At 36.5% G+C, this 23,462-nt stretch overlaps 1 protein-coding gene across 16 annotated transcripts in view; it reads left to right on the top strand.

The window, feature by feature from the left end:
* Positions 1-23,179, top strand: part of CACNA1C (calcium voltage-gated channel subunit alpha1 C) — a 572,293-nt gene extending 549,114 nt beyond the window's left edge. For 8 of the 16 annotated variants that reach the window (XM_088141249.1, XM_088141247.1, XM_088141251.1 and 5 more), the window contains 7 exons: positions 2,608-2,960; positions 5,831-5,857; positions 7,965-8,096; positions 8,919-9,022; positions 9,845-9,957; positions 12,376-12,696; positions 14,035-23,179. In XM_088141249.1, coding sequence (XP_087997375.1) covers positions 2,608-2,960; positions 5,831-5,857; positions 7,965-8,096; positions 8,919-9,022; positions 9,845-9,957; positions 12,376-12,696; positions 14,035-14,331 — 1,347 coding nt within the window. In that variant the 3' untranslated portion in view covers positions 14,332-23,179. The remainder of the gene's footprint in view (positions 1-2,607; positions 2,961-5,830; positions 5,858-7,964; positions 8,097-8,918; positions 9,023-9,844; positions 9,958-12,375; positions 12,697-14,034) is intronic. The other 8 variants (XM_088141261.1, XM_088141258.1, XM_088141259.1 and 5 more) reach the window with 3 other exon arrangements.
* Positions 23,180-23,462: the final 283 nt, after the last annotated feature.

Genomic DNA, 23,462 nt, shown 5'->3' on the forward strand with positions numbered 1-23,462 from the left:
CTTCATTGACTATGCAAAAGCCTTTGATTGTGTGGATCACAACAAACTGTGGCAAATTCTTAAAGAGATGGGAGTACCAGACCACCTTACCTGTCTCCTGAGAAATCTGTATGCGGGCCAAGAAGCAACAGTTAGAACCGGTCATGGAACAACCGATTGGTTCAAAATAGGGAAAGGTGTACGACAAGGCTGTATACTGTCACCCTGCTTATTTAACCTATATGCAGAGTACATCATGAGAAATGCCAGGCTGGAAGAATCACAAGCCGGAATTAAGATTGCAGGGAGAATCATCAACAACCTCAGATATGCAGACGATACCACCCTAATGGCAGAAAGTGAAGAAGAACTAAAGAGCCTCTTGATGAGGGTGAAAGAGGAGAGTGCGAAAGCTGGCTTGAAACTCAACATTAAAAAAACTAAGATCATGGCATCTGGACCCATCAATTCCTGGCAAATAGAAGGGGTAGAAATGGAAACAGTAACAGACTTCATTTATTTGGGCTCCAAGATCACCGCAGACGGAGACTGCAGCCATGAAATTAAAAGACGCTTGCTCCTTGGGAGGAAAGCCATGGCAAGCCTAGATAGCATATTAAAAAGCAGAGACGTCACCTTGCCGACAAAGATCCACATAGTCAAAGCTATGGTTTTTCCAGTAGTAATGTATGGCTGTGAGAGCTGGACCATAAAGAAGGCGGAGCGCCGAAGAATTGATGCCTTTGCTGTGCTGGAGAAGACTCTTGAGAGTCCCCTGGACTGCTAGGAGGTCAAACCAGTCAATCTTAAAGGAAATCAACCCTGATTGCTCATTGGAAGGATCAATAATGAAGCTCAAGCTCAGATACTTTGGTCACCTAATGCGAAGAGAGATCTCTTTGGAGAAGACCCTGATGCTGGGAAAGATTGAAGGCAAAAGGAGAAGAGGACGGCAGAGGATGAGATGGTTAGATAGCATCACTGAAGCAATGAGCATGAAACTGAGCCAACTCAGGGAGGCAGTGAAGGACCGGAAGGCCTGGCGCAATATGGTTCATGGGGTCACGAAGAGTCGGACACGACTTAACGACTAAACAACAACAACAACTTCTGACTCAAGACCTGCCAAAACAGACATGTTTTTATAGTTTCTGGAAGACCACAGAGTAGGAATTTCACTGGCCTTGGGTGGGGGGCAAGCTGTTCCACCAGAGTGACCACCCACATGGAATGACTGGGTTTCAGGATCCTTTGATTGTACTTCTCAGTAGGTGGGGACATTCAGCAGGCATTCCCTGTTCACTCAAACTGGGCAGGCAGAATCTGTCCAGATAGCTGGTCTCAGAAACACTAAGCCCCTAAGCCATATAGCACTTTTTAGGTAATAACAAGCATCTTGAATTGCACTTGGAAACAAAGCATTAACCTAATCCAGTTTCTGCCACAAAAGTTTTATATGACAGTAATGAGACTGTCCACTACATAGCATATAGGCCACTCTATTTTGCACCACCTGAAGTTTTCAGGTGGTCTTCCAGGACAACCTGATGAAAGGAAATTACAATAATCCAAATGGGAGATGAAAAGGACATGAGTATCTTCAGTGCCCATTGTTCTAGATATGACTGCAGCTGGAGCACCCACTACACTAAACAAAGTCTCTCCTGTTTGGTTTCCACATGGTTTCCAGCAGGAACTGGAGTCCAGGAGGACCCCCAAATTGCAAGCCTCTACAGTGGGATCAAAAACAGTTCAGAATCAGAAGGCTTCAGAATGAATAGATACTTAGTCTTGCTTGGGTTGAGTCTGAGCTGATTTCTCCCCAGCCAGGCCCTCATAGTCTCCAGATACATGTTCAGAACTTCTACTACATCCCCCAAATAACTGGGTATCATTCACGTATATTAAGCAGGATAAGGGGACAGATATGCATGACAGTATCAAAAGCTATGAAGAGGTCCAGCAGGATGAAAATGGTCATGCTCCCTCCCTCTCTCCAGGTCCTGCCAAAAGTCATCTTTGAGGCTAACCGGTATGGTTTCAACCCCCTATCCAGGCCTGAATCCTGACTGCCAAGGGTCCAAATAATCTCCTTGTTCCAGAGTATAATTATCTCCCCTCCACAACTTTCCACTAAGGAGAGATTGGATATGAAGTGATAGTTGTCTGGAAGTAGTATATCCAGGGCAGATCTCTTAAGGAAGGGGTGAACCATTACCTCTTTCAAGATAGCTGGCACTTCCCCCTCCAAGAAAGAGGTATTGACTCTAACATGGATTACCTCCCTGCCTGCTTTAATTAATCAGGATTAATTAAAGTTCAAGTTCACAAGTGGCAGAGCTAAGATCACAGAGAACTTGTCCATGTAGATATTTTATCTTAATGAATTTCTGAATTCTCAACTTTTTTTTTCTTACGCCCACTTTTTTTTACAATTTTTTCTTCATATTTCTAGTATGAGTTGTCATATTATATTCCATATTTTTCTTTAAACTGAAGGCAATTAAGATATTATTGGAAATAACAAGTCTACACTTCATCAAACAGTACTGCACTCCCTGCAGGACAGAACTACATCTGAAGTGGTGCTTTTATTCATTCATGAATATGTTTCTGTTTTGCTTCCAGAGAGCTGGTGGCTTGTTTGGAAATCATGTCAGCTATTACCAAAGTGATGGCAGAAGCTCATTCCCTCAGACATTCACCACTCAGCGCCCTTTGCACATCAACAAATCTAGTAACAACCAGGGAGACACTGAATCCCCATCCCATGAGAAGCTTGTAGATTCCACCTTCACTCCAAGTAGTTACTCCTCATCAGGCTCCAATGCTAACATCAATAATGCCAATAATACTGCCCTGAGCCGCTTTTCCAGTCCGCCAAGCTATCCCAACACCGTCAGCACCGTGGACGGCCACAGCACCCCTTCATCCACCACTGTACGGATTCAGGAAGTTCCTTGGAAACTCAGCTGCAGAAGGTAAAGATTGTTGACAGCAGCAATATTTCTATCATTTACCAGTTTAACAGACCATTGCAATTGTACATGGAACATTACAGAGGAAATATATAGGAACCTAAGTATCAGAAATTTGAGCCATTATAAATACGTACATCCACCCCCACCCCCAGAAGTTGATGACAATGGCTGTTCCATACATTTCAAAATATATTACAGTCATATTAATTTTAAATGGTTATATATTTTAAAATAAACAGAAAATAAATTATTAAATTAAATATTAATGAAGAAATCATTAGGAATAATGTTACGAATTAGGAATCCTCCAACAAAAACATGTTGTAACTTAATGGTTGAAAACATGAATTGAGATAGTGTTTAGTGCTAACCCATCAAAGTTCCTTTCCACCTGCTCATTTGTAAATAAGGCTATTGGCTTATTTGAGACATATATGAATACTCTGAGTACTCCAAATACATTACAAAATAATGTGTGTTTTATTATTTGTTATCATCATTATCTGAGAAAACCTTAAGCAAAATCACTAGATAAGAGTTCTGATAATAGAACCCAAGAATATAAGTTGAGATACTCAAGGAAATTGTCCTAATGGTTTCTCGGTATTAATTTACTTACTTGCTTACTTACTACTTACTTACTAGGTTTCCAGTTTCTCCAACTACAAAAACAACTCTGAGTGGACCGTCTGCACTGGGGAGTTCCAAGGCTCAAACTTATATTAGTTCTGCTACATTTTGGGGCAGGAAGTTAATGCCTGTAACATAACAAATATTATGGCTTCATAATATAAGAAGAGCTTTGATGGATGTCAATCTTAATATAGCATTATGTTTCCAATAAAGGCTGATCAGATGGTTCCCAAAGCCTTAGAAGCATATGAAAGAATGCATTAGCTCTTGCACACTGTTTATCAGCAGAATTGATTAGAGATATATTGCCTCTGACTATTAAACATTTATGGGTAAGAGTTACCACAAATTTTCCTAAAAATTATTTAAAGATACCTATTGTGAATGGCAGGCTACAAGTCCACATATCAGGCAGGTGCAGACATAGAATCCACAGCCACAAATAAGGTACCGTGTACGGAGTTAGATTACCCCAGGTCCTCCCATTGCTGGAGAAGAAGCTCTAAACTGAAGCTGTGAAAAGCATGAGGCTGACAGATTAAAGCTGGAAATTTCCAGGAAAATGGGAAATCCAGGAAGATTGAAACAGAAGGTGCATCTGAGAAGTAGGTAGATGTTTCAGCCAGGAATTGTCTCAGGGTTTTTTTCTATGTGATGTTCAAAGTCTTTTTTTTTTTAATTTTCTTTGTGCAACCTCTTGCACAAGCAACAACAAATGCTATTTGTTGTTATCGATTCATCAGGGTAAGCATGAAGATATTGTTTGTGTTTATAATCCAAGATGAAATCTCTGCAGCATCAAAATTTGGCAGGAAAAAATCTGTTTCTATTTACAGCAGAAAAGTATCATCTTGTGATCAACTCCTGGCATTTCCTTTGCTTTTTAAACTCTTGGATGCTAAGATTTTTTTTTTTAGGTTTTTTTTTCTTTTTCTAATTTTATTTTTCACCTGTCAGATTGGTTATCTCCAGGCAGGAGGGGCGGGGGAGGAAGGACTGAAACTCGGACTCTTTTTCATCTCTACGCTACACAGCCAGGAGTTTAGACTACTGAAATTATTTCTATTTTGGTATTTTTGGGGGGATGGCTGCAGGAGCTATCTACCTACCACCCTAAAGCAGAGGTGGGACCAGAGTATGAAGATCCAGAGTGCTTCTGGGAGAAGAGGTTGTACCTTAGGCACCTAGTCATCCCAGTATTTTCTGGTAGTTAATTCTGTGAGTTAATTAAACATACTGTATGCACCCCCCCCCCTCCCATTTTCTTTTATCTGTTCTAAATTTATTAACCATCCATTGCAAGGTCATTGGCCCATAAGTCCTTTTTTAAAATTCAAAATAAAGAGGCAAATACTGAGGATATGTGTGATATAATGAAGTGTGAAAATTATAAATCTATGTCTATGTTAAAGCTTCTTTGTTTTATTTTTCTTTCTGTGCATTCTTCAACCTGTGCTCCTTCAGAATAGCTTAGGCCATGTAAGAAGAGCAAAAGAATAATTGTTAATGAATAACCCACTGCATCCTGGGAGTTGATGCAAGTTGATTGGCAAGTTGATGCTAATATCTTTCTAATAGATAAAATAAAAAATATTACTTACAGTGAATTCAAGTTGCAGGTGAATAGAGCCGAACAATCATTGATCTTGGAAAAGATCACATAGATAAGATTGCCCTCTTTCAATCCTGAGAGAATAGGCACTGAAAATAAGATTTAAGGGGATTAATGCTTATCATATTGAGATAAAATTGGGATTACTTCTGAAAAAGTATTGCTGAAATACTTTGGACATCTAAATCTGACCATTTAATTAATTTGAAACATTTACTTTAAACTGGGGGCAATCACCCTTGACAATAACTAGGTAGATACTATTTAGTATACTGAGGAAATTTTCTGTAAAATGCCATATAGAGATCCTCTGTGCTTTAATTCTTTTTAAAATCCTATGGTTTAATAGGAAATACTTGATTACTGAAATTGTTAAATAAATGCTATTTGTTGTTAATATTTTATTTCTGATGAGATTTCAGCAATTTGTAGCAAGGCAACTTGACTAATCTTTACCCTGTTTTCTGAAGCATAATTTTAAAAACTAGGCAAATAGGTCTCTGCTCCAGTTTTCTACCTTACTCTGCAAAACTACAATAAATCCAAAAATACCATTTTCTTTCCTTCTTTCCATCTATATTCCTGATTGTCTTTTTTTTCTTCCCATGCTTTCCTGATGAATTAGGACGCATTATTATGAAACACTAGGGAGGTAGGTAATAATCTTCCTGTTCATCTGTATTTCATATAAACGTTCATTTATCAAATCATGTTAAATTTTAGTTTTCAGGTCTAGTGAGGGAAGAGGTATAGCACAATACTGCTATAACACAGATAAGAGATTTGTAACATTCTAAACAATAAACTTAGAATATTTTTGTGGATTACTTATTCAAGATGCATTTCAATTACTTTGAATCAATGCTGTTATTACAGTCAAACCACATGTTATGTAAGATCTTAACAACTTACTTGCAGGACAACTTGTCCCTAGCCTTTTGGCCATCCCTCCTGCTCTCACAGAATGGACATCCTCCAGGTCTCCTCCCTGAGGCAATGTCAGCCTAAGAGGCATGCCTTTTCTATGGCAGTGTCTGCCCTTTGGAACAATCCCCACGCCACCCCACCCCACCCTCACTCAGGGTTCAGATAGCCCCAATCCTCTTCACCTTCCAGAAAGCTTTAAAAAAAAACCTTTTCCCCTTAGGCCTTGGGCCAGGATGATAAATGATCCTGTCTTCTGGGAGGTGAAATGGGTGTTTGATTGACCCTGGCTATATGTTGTTGATATGTTGCCTACAGATTTCATTCTTATTTTGTATGGTCTCTTACCTATACTCATTGGTTTTTATTTGATATATTGCCACCTAGAGTCACGATTACACAACCTGGGCAGCTATATAAATCTAACCAATAAAAAAAATAGATGTTACTGAAATGCTGTTATATGAGTTGGCAGTCTGTTTGGGACAGTGGCAAGGGTCAAATTTGTCTCCCTATGCTTTTTTCCAGATTGTGCAATTAGCTTTTATTTTTTTATCTGGCACAAAAAATTAGATACATGGAAAACATTAAAATAGTGACCTGCCCCTCTGATGTCCTCTGATTTACTCATAAGCTCAGAATAAAGGAGTGGTAGTTATTTTAGTTAATTTGTAATAATGTACGTGAATGACCAAATACTGATGACTGGACAGTAACTGTAAAATAAGTACTTTAAGATCATGTGTAAGTTGGTTTGCTGGAGGTAAGCAATTCAAGAGCTGCATCTTACTCCACTACCAACAAGATAAAATGCAATAAGCACACCAGCCCTGAGCAATGCTAACTGACCATTTGATCATCAATATATGTCTCAGACTTGTTTCTCCAAAAACAAGTTGTTGTGGGTTTTTTTGAGCTCAAGTACTGTATCTTGGAGTTTGGTTCAAACAACTTTTATTTTCAGGAAAAGATGAAATTCTATTTCAGAAGTATGGACATGCATGGTGAACAGGAAATCTAAGGCAGATGCTTCCTATCCTGCCTCTCCATTTCCATAGTAATTTCCATACACGAGATCTATATCTCATCTGCCTGGCCAGTTCAGTCTGGCAGGGTTGGCACATCCTGGGTTCCATCAATTAAATAATGCCATCTCTCTCAACCCGGAAGCGCATCTTTTCTGTAGCAGCGCCTGCCCCCTAGAATGAAGTTCCCCCTGAAATCTGAATGGCTCCCACCCTACTGGTATTTCAAAGAGACTGACACCCCTTTCTTCCTTTCTATTCTCCTCTGGGTGTGTTTTCTTTGCCATCATTGTTCTTTTGTCTTGTGCTGTTTTGGTGTTTTTTGTATTATTCTTTGCTTTTAAATGTTTTAACAATTGTAAATCACCAGAGTCACTACAAGTCAGGTGGCATATACATTTAATATATTATTATCATTATCATTACGGTAGTCCCCAGTTTAAGAACGAGTTCTGTTCCCAAGGTCTGTCCTTAAGTCCAATTTGTATGTAAGCTGGAACAGTATTATTGTATAATACTATATAAGTAGTATTGTGTAATGAATTCGAACCATTGTGTATTTAACTCAAATCATTGTGTATTTAACACAAATTTTGTTACAATAGGCTCCATTCTTAACTATGGGTTGTCCTTAAACCAGGCATTCTTAACCCAGGGACTACCTGTATTATCTTTCCTATAGGTTAATTTTGCTAGATTTCTTTGCAAGGAGCTGTTTAAAAAATAATGCAGTGGAATCAGTATTTCCATTGCAGCATCTCTACATTTTCTTCAGTATCCATGAATCATTAAGATTTTCTTGCTCATTAGATCCTATTCCAGAGACAGCCAGGTGGCAATTGTTAGTGAAGAGGAAGCTTCTCAGGAGGAAGAAACATACAATGAGCAACTAAATGAAGAAGCTGAATATTGTAGTGAACCAAATTTGTTATCCACTGAAATGTGAGTATATTATTACAGCGGAGAAGTTGCTTTGGGATTTTTAAGAATGGAATCACAAAATTCAATCTTGCCTCCCCAATACTTCCAGATTAGAAATACATATTACATTAATAACTTTTTCCATTTTTCCATATATTTATACCGTAGTTTAAATTGTGATTTGTTCTTTCAGATAATGGAATATACAAGGACAGAAAAAAAGAGGAGGGAATAAACAAGTAAAGTATTTGTAGCCAAATCATAATTTAGCATTTCATCCGAACTAACCCAATACACTAATGATGTAGTATGAAAATAAATAGGTAGGTTATAAATATAGGTATATGTGTAGGTATATCATACCCAACAAAGGAATTATTTCTGGGTTTTATCACTAGCTAGTCTCAAGTTCTTCTATAGTTTTCTCTAGTGAGATGAATCTTAGACTTGGATTAGATTGTCAATTGCTGGAGGCCATAAAAACTTGTTCCCACATACCAATATATTCCTAATTAAATTTTACTATTATGAATATAGTTAGTATGGTAATCTGTTTAAGGAAGAAATATGGTTGCAAACTAAGGCATAATGAAAGTCATTCTAAAACACAGTTCTCAAATATTTCATGCTGCCATTATGGAACAAGTAAACAGCTTGATATATGAGACAGAATTAAAAGGGGCCAAAATCTGCAGATTTGGGGATTAGACCACTAACCCTACATTGTATGGTTTGACATTAACCTAATTAAATCTGATAGAGGAAGCAGTGTTCCTCTTAAGAATTGCATGACACATTGGCTAATTCAAATATTTTGGAAAAATGTGACATTTTCAATTACAGGTTATCATACCAAGATGATGAACACAGACAGCTAACTCCCCCTGAAAACAAAGAAGACATCCAGCAGTCTCCAAAGATTGGATTTCTGCATTCCTCATCACTAAGTAATAATGTTGACATTTAAAAAATGGTGAAACTTATTAAGAAATTTATCTTGTGTTGCAAACATCAAATAAAAACTATACAGCTGATACATATTCTCATGGCTTTTAGCTTTAAGCTGCAGGAATGTTGGAATATACTAATATTCTGCCAATTTGACAAGCAGCATGTACATTTTTCAACTACTTGAGAATTGCTATTAAATTAAAACTTGTAATTAAAATAGGATAATCCTTGTTTTGACAGATAACAAATAAGCAAATCTTGTGTCTCTACCATATACCTTCAAACTATAGTTGGAGGCATATATGTTGGGGGAAACCCTATAGAGTTCCAATCTAGCATTATTCGTGACATGCAAGTTTTGCATATACAGACATATATAGTCTAGTTTTATTATCTCAGATAGACCATGTAATATACACAGGGTTTAATTAAGAATTGTGTAATCCCAAATTGTGCGTTGGTCATCTTAACATAAAAGCCCATTAGCTGAAAGGAGATTCTTAATCTTTTCTGTGCCTGTGATTTTCTCCTACATATGCCATATCCCCACCCATCCCCACATGTGTACTCAGAACTATTTTGCCTCTAGTCACATTTATTTAACAGATTTGGGCTAAAAAATATAAACAGGAACCATAATTATAGAACATGGAAATAGTTTTCTAGTTGACAACTCCGTACTACAAGTAACAAGAGTTCTATCAGTGATAAAAGGGAAATGTGGTATTTGGTACCTGAGTCTGCTTCATAGCATATAGTTCCTTTTTCAACTGGATTATGCAGATGGATTAATCTGTCATTATACTTCTGTGTAACTGGCTTTCTAGGTCGAAGAGCATCCTTTCATCTGGAGTGTCTAAAGAGACAGAAAAATCAAAGTGCAGGTGTCCTACAGAAAACAATATTACCTTTGCATCTAGTACATCGTCAGGTGAGTTGTGTCTGGAAACAGCTATCCATCAAATCACATTGCACTTAAAACAATGAAGTACACAACCTGGATGCATCTGATCATAAATGGTATGGTTAATTTTCTGGACCCAAATGTGTTATATTTAATAAGATGTATGTATCTAATGTCCAATGTGTACATCTAATAAGAAGGTTATTAGTGAAAGTAACATCAAATTAATATTACAAATAATAAGCTATCTGCTGAAAATATCTGAGTGTTATGCAGATGGATTTACAAAGAAAAAATTTTTTGGTTGTTCTACAGAATTGGAAGAGTAATTGAAGACTTTGTTTAGAGGGTATGATCTTCCTTTATATTTGATGATTTATTGATGCTCCTAAACCTAATTCCCAGGTCATGAGACCAACAGCATAACAGTTATCAAAAATTGAAAGCAAAAGGCTTGTGGTACTTTCTGGTTAACAAATTATTATGGTATAAACTGCATGTGATGTAATAGACTATAGCCACAAACACCCATGCCATAATATATTTGTTCCTTGATAAAGTACTACAAGAATTTTAAAAGGAGTTGTTCTTGTTTCTTAATACAACAGATTAACTCAATAACTTCCCTGAAAAATGTTACCCACCTGCAAGATGTTTTCAGTGACAAAGTCTACTATAATTCATGAAGAAAAATATGAAGGTTGTTTATCTCATGAAAGTCAAATGTCACAAGGGTGGGGTTTTGCACAGTGAAGAGAAAAAAAGAAAAACCCTGCTGCTGAAGTGATAATTTTCTCTTCAAGCTACCAAACCTGATGACTTAGTATTTTAACATCTTAGTACAATCTTTCCCAGATTTTACAGATTGACCTTCCTTGCAACAGACTCATGAGTGGCATAAGAAGGGATGTCAGTGACAATGCCCAGGGGACTGCTTTGGCTATTCTCAATTTTTTCTGAACTAAAGATAGACATTGGATCCTAGCAGCCATCAAAGTTTTTCTGAGGCTAAAGCTCCAGCCCAACTGCTGTATAGCTCTGAGTAACACGGCACTATGATTCCAAGCAGGTCTGATCAGAGCTGAAGCCAAAGTATGGTTTTTATTAGTCAACTATTGGCTTAAACTAAACTCCTTTCCAGTGAGTTTTGCACTTTTCACCTTGCTAGATAAAAATTACTGATACAGAAATGCAACATCTAATCTGGCTGCATATCAATTTTCACTCAATGCTTTATTATCTCTGGCAATTTGAAAAAAACAAAAAAACAAAAACTAGAGGAAGTATTAGATAAAGAATATTCAACTGTGTCCAGCAATACAATTTAGCTGAACTAAAAAATATTGAACCACTTTGGTATAGTGGTTAAGGCACTAATCTAGAAACTGGGACACCATGAGTTCTAGTCTCACCTTAGGCACAAAGCCAGCTGGGTGGCCCTGGGTCAGTTACTCTCTCTCACCCCTAGGAAGAAGGCAATGGCAACCACTTCTGAAAATCTTGCCAAGAAAACTGCAGGGACTTGTCTAGGCAGTTGTGAGGAGCCAACACTGGCTTGAAGGCATCAAAAAAAAAAAATCACTTATCTTTTTTTTTTTTTTTTTGAAGATCTTTTAATCTTTCCCACCTGGTCAATCTATTTAACCAGTCTCAAGCAGTGTAGGCCTTATTTTAGGTCACAGTAATGTTTTACCATAAGTCTTACAAAGTAAGATGTAATATGTAATATTCCTATGGAGGACCAGCCAGGTGTGTCTCTGTGGCATAAGATAAACTGAGACTTTAATACGTGTTTTCCTGTACTGTTAACTTTATTCTGACATTCATGCTATCCACATTGCTCTGCTTGTGACTAATAGACCAGATGGAACTAGGATTGAAGAACTGAAATAGGGCATTATGTTACAAAATCTTAAGACAGTATAGTGAGAAATTTCTGTTATAATAATCTGTCACGAAAATCATGGTGACTGTCTACATATCATGTAGAGGTGCTGGTTTATACAAGCACAGCTTCTCAGCAAGCACAGTTCAGCCATCTTCTGTATTCCCAAAACGATAGAATCGCCCCCGTGTATAAACTATACGTAAACTATCTTGAAATCCATTAAACTGATCAATCAGTTTTTAAATGGCACTACAGTATGCACAAGAACTGATCAGAGCATGATCCTTGTTCATTTAGCAAGTTTCAAGTAGATGAAGAACAGACATTCATTCAGTTAAAGTTACTTTTTGATCCATGTTCTAGTTTTCTGTAAGATTGAGGACAATTTCATTATGAAATATAGGACAACAGGTTAAAGGAATATCATTACTGAACTACAGCCAGCTCCAAGTTAAGCTGAATTTTTTTTTTCAAAAATATTTTGTTCATTTTCCCCCATGTTCTGAATCAAGCTGCTGACATATTAATTTATCATATTTTCTTTATTCCGTCTATAGGCAGTAGCGGCTGCAGGTCGGAGTCCTCTTCAAAGTAGTCATTCTCCAATAAGACCTTCTCGATCCTGTGCCACATCCTCTGCAACACATTGTACACAGGACTGGCCACAGCAACAGGTTAAAGGCTTGTGGCCTGAAGTAGAGGAGTCCAACGAGAAACTCAATAATAGCTTCCCATCAATATACTGCAGCTCCTCATATTGTGATAGCACCAGCTCTAGCAGCACCCGAAAAGCCAGGCCAGTCTCCCTTACAGTTTCCAGTCAGACAAGAGAGTGTGGCAGGCAATTTCACGGTAGTGCCAACAGCCTTGTTGAAGCGGTAAGTTGATGTCAGTTATGGCTGTGAGAGTAAGCACCTATATGTGAATCATTAGATAAGCATCTAATTAATAATATTCTATATGTGGGTACACATATACATAAACATATATATGGCACAAATATAGACAAACAGTAAGATGTACTTAACTAATCACTTAAGTAGGTGACTTTATTATTATTGGTCCAGTTGTTTAGACTGGATTTGGCATTTTTATCCACCTATCAAGTCTTTCCCAAGGACCTGGGATAGGTAGAATTATTATTATTATTATTATTATTATTATTATTATTATTATTATTATTATTATTATTATTATATTAAACTTGTATGCTGCCTGACTCTCAATGATTCCAGGCAGCTCACGACAATCAACCAAAGAAATTACAATAAAATCAATAAAAGATAAAAGTTGGCAAACCTGATACACCAGATGGAATGAAGCAAGAGGTCTTACTCTCCTTCACCAAGGGCCTGGATGAAGAGCCAGGTCTTCACTGCTCTTCTGAATAACAGCAGAGTGGTGCTGCTACAGAGAAGGCATGCTTCCAGGGTCCTGAGAGATGACATTGTTTGATCAATGGAACACGGAGCGTGCCAACCCTGCAAGAGCAAAGTGGCCAGACAGATAGGACTACAGCTATAGTCATACTTCCAGTGCATCTGGAGGAAGCTTATTCCAGGAAGGCAGGATTCTTAGTCTCATTCATCAGACAAAACTCTCAGTTTTTATGTGATATATATATATTTTTCCTAATAGCAATTAACAATAAATGTATGAAAGAAAATAATTCAGTACAGAGATGCTTGTCTGATGGAAATGGGAAGAATAGTCTGAGGGAAATAATTAGGCTTGATTAATATACTTTAACTTTGTCAGTTAAAAAAAATAACCCCAATATACAGCAGTCAGGTTTGATGACTTAGAACTAGTCAATTAACAACTGCACTTTTACTGGAGCCAGAAAGTTTCTAGGCATTGATGACTGTGGGAAAGAAAATTGATTCTCCTCAGTCCCTGTTGTAAAAACTGGAAGAAAAACAAAACATGTAGCTTCTAACCAACATGATTTAAAAAAAAAAAATCTAGCAAGTGGAATAAAGATCCCAAGTGGTTTCTTTGTTTTTACCATCTCTTCCCTCAATAAGCAACTTCCTACCTCATTCCCAGGGGTCCCCACTCTTAAAAGCAGAATTTTGGGAAGAGGAATAGGCTTCTGAACAAAGGGGGTACTACTGCCAAAGTCTTTCACTGATTATTTTGATCCTTGCTATAACAGTATATTAATACTGATATCCACTTTTGTTCCTTGTCTTTGATGTCCTGGATTATCAAAGGTCTTGATTTCGGAAGGACTGATGCAGTTTGCTCAAGATCCAAAGTTCATTGAGGTTACCACCCAAGAGCTAGCTGATGCCTGTGACTTGACAATAGAAGAGATGGAGAATGCTGCAGACAACATTCTCAATGGTAACAGCAAACCAAGCCCCAATGGCAACCTCTTGCCTTTTGTTAACTGCAGGGACCCAGGGCAGGACTGTATGGGCGAAGAAGCAGCAGCAGCCCAAAACCCAGATTGTAGGAAAAGTCAAGAGGAGCCTAAGGATACCAGGATTTATATCAGCAGCCTGTAGTTGCTGAGGCTGAAAGTGATGCTGGTTTTTTAATTTGTTTCAATGTTCCTAATGGGTTTGTTTCAGAAGTGCCTCACTGTTCTCGTGACCTGGAGTAACCAGAACAGCATTCTTCATTTATTTCTGTCGGGAAGAATCGCAGAGTTGGGTGGTGTAAAAGAGCTTTTCAGGAGTGAATATACAACCCCAGCATGTGTCCATGAAGGAAGAATCAGGAGAAGTAAAAGGCAGTGTGTCAGGTCCCTTCTTTTTTCAGTCCCTGCACAAGGAACAACAGCTGCTTCCTGAATATAAAGGAAAACCTCAGCTTCCTGTGGATGGCCATAGCCAAAAGGACACTGTATCAAGCGGGTGTGTTTCAATTCTGCTTGTACAAAAAGGAATCATTTTGCACATGTTCTGTATGAGCCTCACTGTCTCCATAAAGCCAAGACCCTTCTGATCTACAAGTGGAATAGACTTCTGCAACAGATCCCACACATTGCTGAGGAGGAGGACGCAGAAGTTGCAAGATAGGAGATGCAGGTGGCAATATTGCAGATGTTTCTTGATGGAAATGCAGAGACTCCCAAGCAGAATTCTCTGCCAACCAATCAGAGCTCAGGCAGTCTTCTCTGCCAAACAGAGTTCAAGACAGTTAGCTGTGCCAATGGCTCAAAGAGCAGGAAGCCAGCTCTGTCAAAAGGAGTTCAGGCAACCCGCCCATTTCTAAGAGAGGTGGCGATGGGCTTATGTAGATCTCTCCTTGTTCTTGCTATTTAATATTTTCTTGAAAGCATGTTCCAATTTTTATTTTTGGAAACTTTATTTTATTGTATTTTATTTTTTAAGGGAGAGGGATGGAGTGTTTACAAAGTTTTGTAATCACACGCCTTTTTGTTTTTCACCTTCACAAATGTTTAACATTGATTTATTTTTTGTTTTTGTTTTTGTTTTCCTCCACTGACATTTGGTAGAAGCTAATGATATTAGGAGTTTTGCCAACCATGTACACCAGACTTTGTAATTTTATTTGAAGTAATGAGAATTTCCTTTTTTGTTGTTGTTTTATAATTTAAAGATAGTAGGCAATGCACTTGATATAATCTTGCACATATGAATGATTGATTTGGATTCTTTATAGTACTAGGTATATTTGCAGATGTGTGAACGAATGAGCAGGACTGGGTGAATGAGTGAGCAAGTGAATACACACCTGAAAGTGTGCAACTTGATACAGTTCTCCACTTCCTGGTTATAACTGAAGGAGAGCTTTATCTGGGGTGATTTGAGTGCAAAAATAAATCACTGCTTTTGAAAGGGGAATCAGTAACTCTTTGCATTTTCTGTTCCACAAGATATGCAAAAACAATGCAATAATATTAATTTTGAATAAAATGTGTGAATTGTGCTGGCATTAAAACTGTATAGAAAAACAAAACAAGGGGATTAAAAACAAACAAAAACAACCAAGTGAGAAGGAGTTATATTTCAATATATTCCGTGTGATGTTTTATTGCATTGATAATGTTTCTGTTGAAGAAACCGTAATACTTGAATTCAGGTCAGTTTCAGTATTTTTCAACTATTTTTTTAAACTGAATTGCAATTGTGCCAAGCAAATATAATGAATTAAGTTTGTTTAAGGGAAAAGATAACAATTCTTGTATATTTTGCTGCATGTAAAGTAAATCATTTCGTATTTGGAGTGTGCCAAGCTTTACCTTTGAACTTTAAGTGCTTTTCTACATGTGGTTGGGGGAAAGGGTATACTATTTTTTTTCATTTTTTAATTTGTATAATGAACAAAGTGTACCTAGTGCTAAGTAATTATCCTGCAACCCACTGACAGGTTGAACATTAACTGATTTTGCATATCTTGTGTTCACTTTCCTTATTCTGCACTTTCTTAGACATGCATGATGATGAATTGAGAAGACTATCTTGCATTTTGAAGCTATGGATTCTTATCCAGGTTTCTTCTTTTGCATAGTTTCTCTCAGTAATTCTCCTCACTAAAAGGTGGATAATTCCATATGCTAGGATAATCAGGTATATCCATTCCTGTAAACTGAGCTGGCATCAGCAACCTGGGAAAGGGGAATATCTTCTTTTTATTATATACCGCAAATATTACAGTGATTATTGTTATGACATCAAAAATAATGATAATCAGGAGTTAGTTTAATAATTTCTATAAATTCAGTAGGGTATATTGTACTTTTAGCCAAATTTGTATGCGTAGAGAAGCTACAAGTACTTCAGAAGACTAGTTAAAATATTTTTCACCAGTAAAATAAAAGAGAAAGGAAGACTGATAAAAGAAATTAAACAAGAATGTAGCACATGGCCCAGGAATAAGATGCACAACTATAAGATGAATAATAACATAACAGTAGCATTACTGAGAAGTATTTAGAGATTATGATTAAAAGTCTGATACAAGTCAGAAATCTCATAATGAATAAGGCAAGAATCATTTTACATTGTATTAACTGATTAAAACACACAGAAAGTAGTTTTTCAGTTAGCAGAACTACTTTACAGGACCATAATGAACTAGGGGCATTCATAAAACTATAAATAAAGAACAAATATGGAAAGATGTGATATGGGTAGCATACTAAAAAAAGAAAGAAATGTTGACCACTTTCAAATATTTAAAAACAGGTGGCAATTGCTTCTGTAGCCCCAGTTCAGAGATACATACATGCAGCAATATATTATTCGGAAATGTTTGAGTGTATCTATCACCACCTACCTCCTGATCATAAGGAAAGCATTTTGGCATAATTCAACACCAACCACTTGTTTGAGAGTGACTGGAATAATTTGAGTAGCTGATTAATATTCTAATAATATGTTGCTTAGGATTAGAGCTGTACACAGTTTGCAATTCAACAGTAGGAAACTCTTGTGCAGGCCCATATGCTGAATACAATAATATAATCCTTTATAATATATATGTCTCAAAGTAGGAGGGGATGCATGTATCATGGTGCATTATCAATGATGGGGAAAATGTATATAAATCACAGGCCAAAGGCAATTTGATATAAACATTTCAAATAAAGTTTCTAACAAAAGCAGTTTTCTTCACAGAAGATAGATGAGTAGTTTCTGGAGATGGGTTAACATCTTCTTTCAAAAAACAAAGGTCAGCAGCTATCCTACATGTAGGAATCCCACCTGTTAATAACCTCTGATTTTTTGAATACTGAAATTGCTTATTCAGAATTCTTCCAAATCAAGAAAATTCTGCTCTAGAGTACCATTTATATACCATATAAAGCCCCCTTCAGAATTATAAAGTTGAACATTTAAACCATTGTTTATAACCCCTTGGTAAGTGCAGAAATCCAAATTAAACTGTTTCAGAAAAATGGTTTCTAATGTCCACTGGAACACATCCAAAGAAGAAACAACCATCTCTCTGGGTAATTGGTTTCATCATCAAACAGCTCTTAACTGTTAGGAAACTTTTACTAAAATTCATGTTGAACCTGTCTTCCTTAGCTTAAATCTATTGTATCATCTATTAGACTCTAGAATGAGAGAACTGATCCTGACTTTGTTCTATGTGACATTCTTTCGGGTATTTGAAGAATGCGATTATATCCCTATTCAGTTGTCTTTTCCTAAGGCTACCCGTAGTCCTCCACCAATCTTTCTCCAATCTGAAGAGGAACCACTGAAGAGTATCATTTTCAAGCCAGCTCTGTGTTCATTCACATGTCATGCCATTCAGCCTATACTTAACTAGCTTGATAATCAGCATGTCATAGGGGTACTTTGACAAATGTGTGCTGAAATCAAAATATATTCTCACAATCCATTAAGGAAATAAATCAATTAGAAATATGAGATAAGGGTACGTGGCAAGATTTGTTCTTGACAAAACCATGGTGAACTCTTTATTTTCAAGATGCTTACAGATCAATCTTTTTATTATGTGTTATAAAATCTTCCCAAGTATCACTATCAGGGTGACTGGTCTGTAGTTTGCTGGATCTTTTTCCTATTTTTGAAAATAGGGTCAACTGCTCGCCTCCAGTCATCTGGCAGTTTACTAGTTCTGCAGGATTTCTCAAAGATGTTATATAAGGGTTCAGCCAGGCCATTACCTTTTTCCCTCAGTACTTTAGGTACATTTCATTTAAACTCATTCAAAATAAAGATGTATTTCCTGAATTCTGCACTTTCATCCTGCTGTTCAAAATTTCCTTGTGGAACATTTTTGTGAGAAAAAGCTAAACTGAAATAGAATATAGTGGCTCTGCCTTTCCTTTGTTACACATAGCATTCTCCATGAAAAGCCAGCAAACTGGCTTTTCTTTTCCTTTTAACATATCTAAACAATCCTAAGCATTTGGTTTCTTGACATCAGTTCTACAGTACAAGGCTACCTGTCTATACTCTTTCCATTTTGTATGTGTCTGTTTCTGTTCTCTGATCTTCACTAATCATTTTGTGTAGCTACATTGATTTCTGCTGTCCTCCATGTTTTTCCTAATTAGGTTTTCCATTGTGCTTTTAGTATCTTCTGTTTAGGAACTTCCACACATCCTGAGCTTGTTCTCCATTCATTTCTTCTGCCATGCGATCCTACTTACCATTGATCTGGGTTTATTAACATCTTTTTTGGGGGGAGGGAGTCTGAGTTAGGTGATTACACTCAGTTTTAGTTATTAATTAAATCAAATAGTCAGCATTCTTGGAGTTCCTGACTATGAAAAAACATTGCACAGCTATTCTGGATTTCCATCCTTACCAATTTTTAAATTATTAAAAAACTGAAAATAGGAAAACAGAGGATAATCACAAATGGAAGGTATTGTGATCCTCCTGGTAATTCCATGAACAAAGCATGATGACGACCACAATAAAATCCTCATTGTGGAAGTACAGATATGCATATCAGTATAAATCTAGTCCACTTTACTGCCTGTGTTAGTAAGACAGTATTCCTAGACCATCAGATGCTTATTATTAAAAAGTCACTTGAAAAGAATGTCCATCCATTTATTACTCATTCAGAATTTTTATAAGCATTTTCCCCATTTTAAAAAAACAATGTCCCAGTCGTATTATAGTGCAAATTTCTTATTTTGTTATGTAAATCCTGTGTTGTACAAATTTAAAAATTACATTTCCCCAATAAAAGTTAACTTTGACATAATCACTAATATATATTTTAAATGCAACTTGCCAATATATTTTAGTTTGGTTTGCCTTGTTTTTGCATTTCACTTAGTCATCCATGTATGCCATAGCTGAGTACATTTTGGATTTCACAAACCTGCTTCTATAAAAAACTATAACAAATTTATTTTACCTTTTGTTTCTAGAATCTCTCTAGGTAATAGTACATTCAGAAATGTGAAAGCACATCAATTTAGCTGAGATTTCTTATAAACGTCAGTCTTTCACAAATATCCTACAATAAATAATTTTGGATACTTAGCATAATTGTTTGTCAAACTACACATCTGCTTTTATCTTAGCAGCACAAAATTAGATTTATTCTGCTGTATTAAAGATTTAGATTTATGTATTAATTTCTTTGTTTATCAGCAAAGAAAGCCCCCACTGATCCTTTATTTTTTGAAACAAGTGCTATCTTATTGGTCAGTATCTGACACAGAGCAAAGCACACTGAAATTAATGGTTTTGAACATTCTTTATTCTGTTCTGCAATGTAACTATTCTTTTTCTTTAGGTACCTATACTCCATTCTTCAAAGCAAAACAACTCCAACACTTTTACAATGAACATAATAAACATGTTTGATTATAGTCATCACTTTTCAGATTTGGCTCAGTCATTCATTCACCTACTGAAAGTTTGAAGATTCCTGCAAAAATGTTTTTAAATGTCCAATATATCTATAATTATTGATAAATCTTGCTCAACAAGGTCTTTGTGCATATTAATCACCACATAAAACAGTTTCCCTGGAATCAGAAATTGGCTATCAGTCAATAATTATACTGCCTATAGGACAAAGATCCAAAATCTGCCTGAGAACTAACTTCTTTCTTTCCTTCCTTCTTTCATCAGCTTCATATTCTATGAAATCCCTACAGAACTTCCACATATATTAAAAGCATATTATGCCACAGATTTTTATTCCAATTTTATTTATCTAGAACCAGTCTTCCCCTTGATATAATCACAGGCGCCTAGTTCATTAAGCATCTTGATCACTAGGTTGCAGTGCCTTGGAGTAAACTCAAACTTAATGAGATATACTTCTGTCTAAGTATAATTGTGCTGCTTGTGATTCTATATTAGGTAAAAAAATTGCAAAAGCATATGAACCATAGAATACATGTTCTTGTGGGCTAATTTGAATTGCTGACTTTTGGCCATAACAAAGAGTTCCCCAAACTCCCACTGAGAGGATTCATTCATTTGTTCAACCACAGTAGATGAAATATCAGAAAGTAAAGATGTTCCTAAAACTTCACATTACCTAAAGCTCAAAGATACATTTACATAGTGCAGAATATGAACAATGTGAACCTCAAGACCACATGCTATAAATCCACAATATGGCTCATTCTCATGCAAGAATAAGTCCAAAGAAAATGGATGTTCATGTACAAATTTATTTCAGATTATCATGAACTTTTCCCAAATTTTCTGGGGCTTCCAATATTGCATTGATAGCATATAAAAAAACCTCTAACGCTACTCAAATAACTCAGAACCAGTTCAAAGCTTTTCACCAGAATTAGTTCATACAATCAGTTGTATAAGCACTCACTTGGCAAGAAATTGTAATATATATACATAAACACACATACATACTAGCCCTAAAGTGTATGCTAACCCTCACTCCCAATACAAATATATATTACAAACTATGGTGAACAGGAAGTAAGACTGAAAAAAGCTAGTTGCATTATTTTACACCAATTGTGAAAATATTTTGAAGAATTAAAATAATATGCAATTACAGGATTACTTCTGATAACTTGGTGACTTACATGGATACACACATATTTTTGGTGTGATACAGAAGTGGTTTGCCAATGCCTTCTTTTAAGATTTTTTTTTTTTTTACCTCCCAGTTTAGCCTTGGATTTCCAAGATGGGTCTCCTTCCTTAGCTTCCTAGATCAGCCAAGGTCAGCTAGGTGTTGCCAGGATTTTTTATTTACAAAAGTTAAATCCACAGGTAGCAAAATACCAGTGTAACTGGTCATATATGGTGCTATTTCCTTGTCTCCTGTGGTATGTAAGCACCTTTTGCCCAGTCTTTGCAAATGCCAAACTGCTTTGCTATTTATTTAATTGGTATAAGAATTAAATTGTGACATGGCACATGCAGGTAAAACATAGCTGCACTAAGTGATGGCATAAGTAATGACTATTGGACAGTGCCAGATCTATGTGAAAACAATCATGTAAGAAACATGCTCTCCACGGGACACTGAAGAATATGTCATTTATGGCTTGATCAAAAGGAGTAGTCTCTGTACTGATAAAGTAGTATATGAGCTAGTCTATATGGCCAATTTCTGCATATTTCCTAACATATTATATGCATTGAACAGGTATTCTAAAAGGCTTCTGTCCAAACTATTTATTTGTGTATATTCTCTATGCCTCATATGAATATGCATAATTATCTTTTTATGCAAGTTACAGTCAAAATAAGTGGTAATATACCAAAGGCCTAGGGAAGAACATTAATAAACTCTTTACATAAGATACGGTGCTTATTTTGTGCTTACGAAAATAGTTTAAAAGAACTATGAGTGCTCAAAGCTCTGAAAAGAGATAATGTGTTTAGGGTAAGTTATTATGCCATGATTGTACATTTGGGATATTAGTTACATCTCTGATTAAAGAAGAAAATTTCAGTGCTCAGCTTGGTAGCAACACTTGCTTCACTTCTGAAAACTATCAGCAATCATTTATGAGCACTAACATATTATTCCCAATTTGCACCCTTTCTGATGTTGGTCAGTAAGAGCAAAATGGTATCCTGTAAGGGTCTAAGTGAGAAATTGGCGGAAAAAGGGAAGAGTTTGCTGGTGCCAGCACATTTTGCTGGTGGGTAGTTGCCATTTCAGCTCACATGGCTGTAACCTAGAAAGAGAGAGACTTCATATGGGTATGAGCAAAGAGCTACTGCCTCCTTTAAGCGGGGCAGAGTTTGGGGCACAATATAAAGAAAATTTGACTTCATAAAATGTTCTCTTTTCCCTTTGTATTGAGCTTATATGCTGGATACAATCATTGCACCACAGCTGGAAGCTTTACAGAAGCTAAAGACTGGGCTGTTTCTTAGAAGGGAAAAAACAATCATCACTCTTGAGTTTGTCTACTTGTGCAACTCAACAACTAACTACACTAAAGACATTGATTGCAAATACCAAGATTTCCATCTTCCCCAACCAGCTTGGTAATTCCACCAGATCAATTATTTTGGATGCATTTTTCTTTTCCTTTCTTCTGCTATGTGATTTAAATGATGGGAGGGAACAGGGATTAATGATCCAGAGCAGGAGTTCCCTTAGCCCCAGAATTCCTCTACATCGTCTACCTCTTCAGGTGAACACACATGAAGAAGAAGTGGATGATTATGATGATGCAGATACTGCTGCTACTGCAAGGGATCCATTCTGCTTTATTACCCAAACTCCCACTGTCTGAGGAAGCAGCCAAAGGAGCACTATGTACAGGATTGCATCTATTCTGCTTTGTTTTCTACCCCTGGCCCCATATCATTGATGACTATGAAGACAACAACAACAAAAAAGGGCAAATGCATTTTTTTACATTTCTTGATAATTTTCAAAGCAATGTATCATTGCTTTCTTTAAACTGATGCCAATATAACAGTTGTATGGGTCTCAGCCAGCCTCCTGTGTCTTTTTCTGACTTAGAGTTTGAGATCTTTCTATGAAACATTCATACTTATATACAATATAATTTGACAACCTAGGACAAACTTTTAGGCAATACATAATCCTTTAGCTGATCAGAGTTGCTGACATAAGTTGAAGCTTTTTCTTAAATACTTATTTAAAAAACACAAACTATCCCATAGAGAAAGCCCCTATATATGAACCATATTCCACACTACTTTACATCTATTTGTATCAAAACATTACAGTATATATATATATATATATATAT

The sequence above is a fragment of the Python bivittatus genome, unplaced genomic scaffold (genome assembly GCF_059951505.1).
Source record: "Python bivittatus isolate LINGU-HERP-01145 unplaced genomic scaffold, Pbiv_v1 ctg000330_np1212, whole genome shotgun sequence".
NCBI lineage: Eukaryota > Metazoa > Chordata > Lepidosauria > Squamata > Pythonidae > Python > Python bivittatus.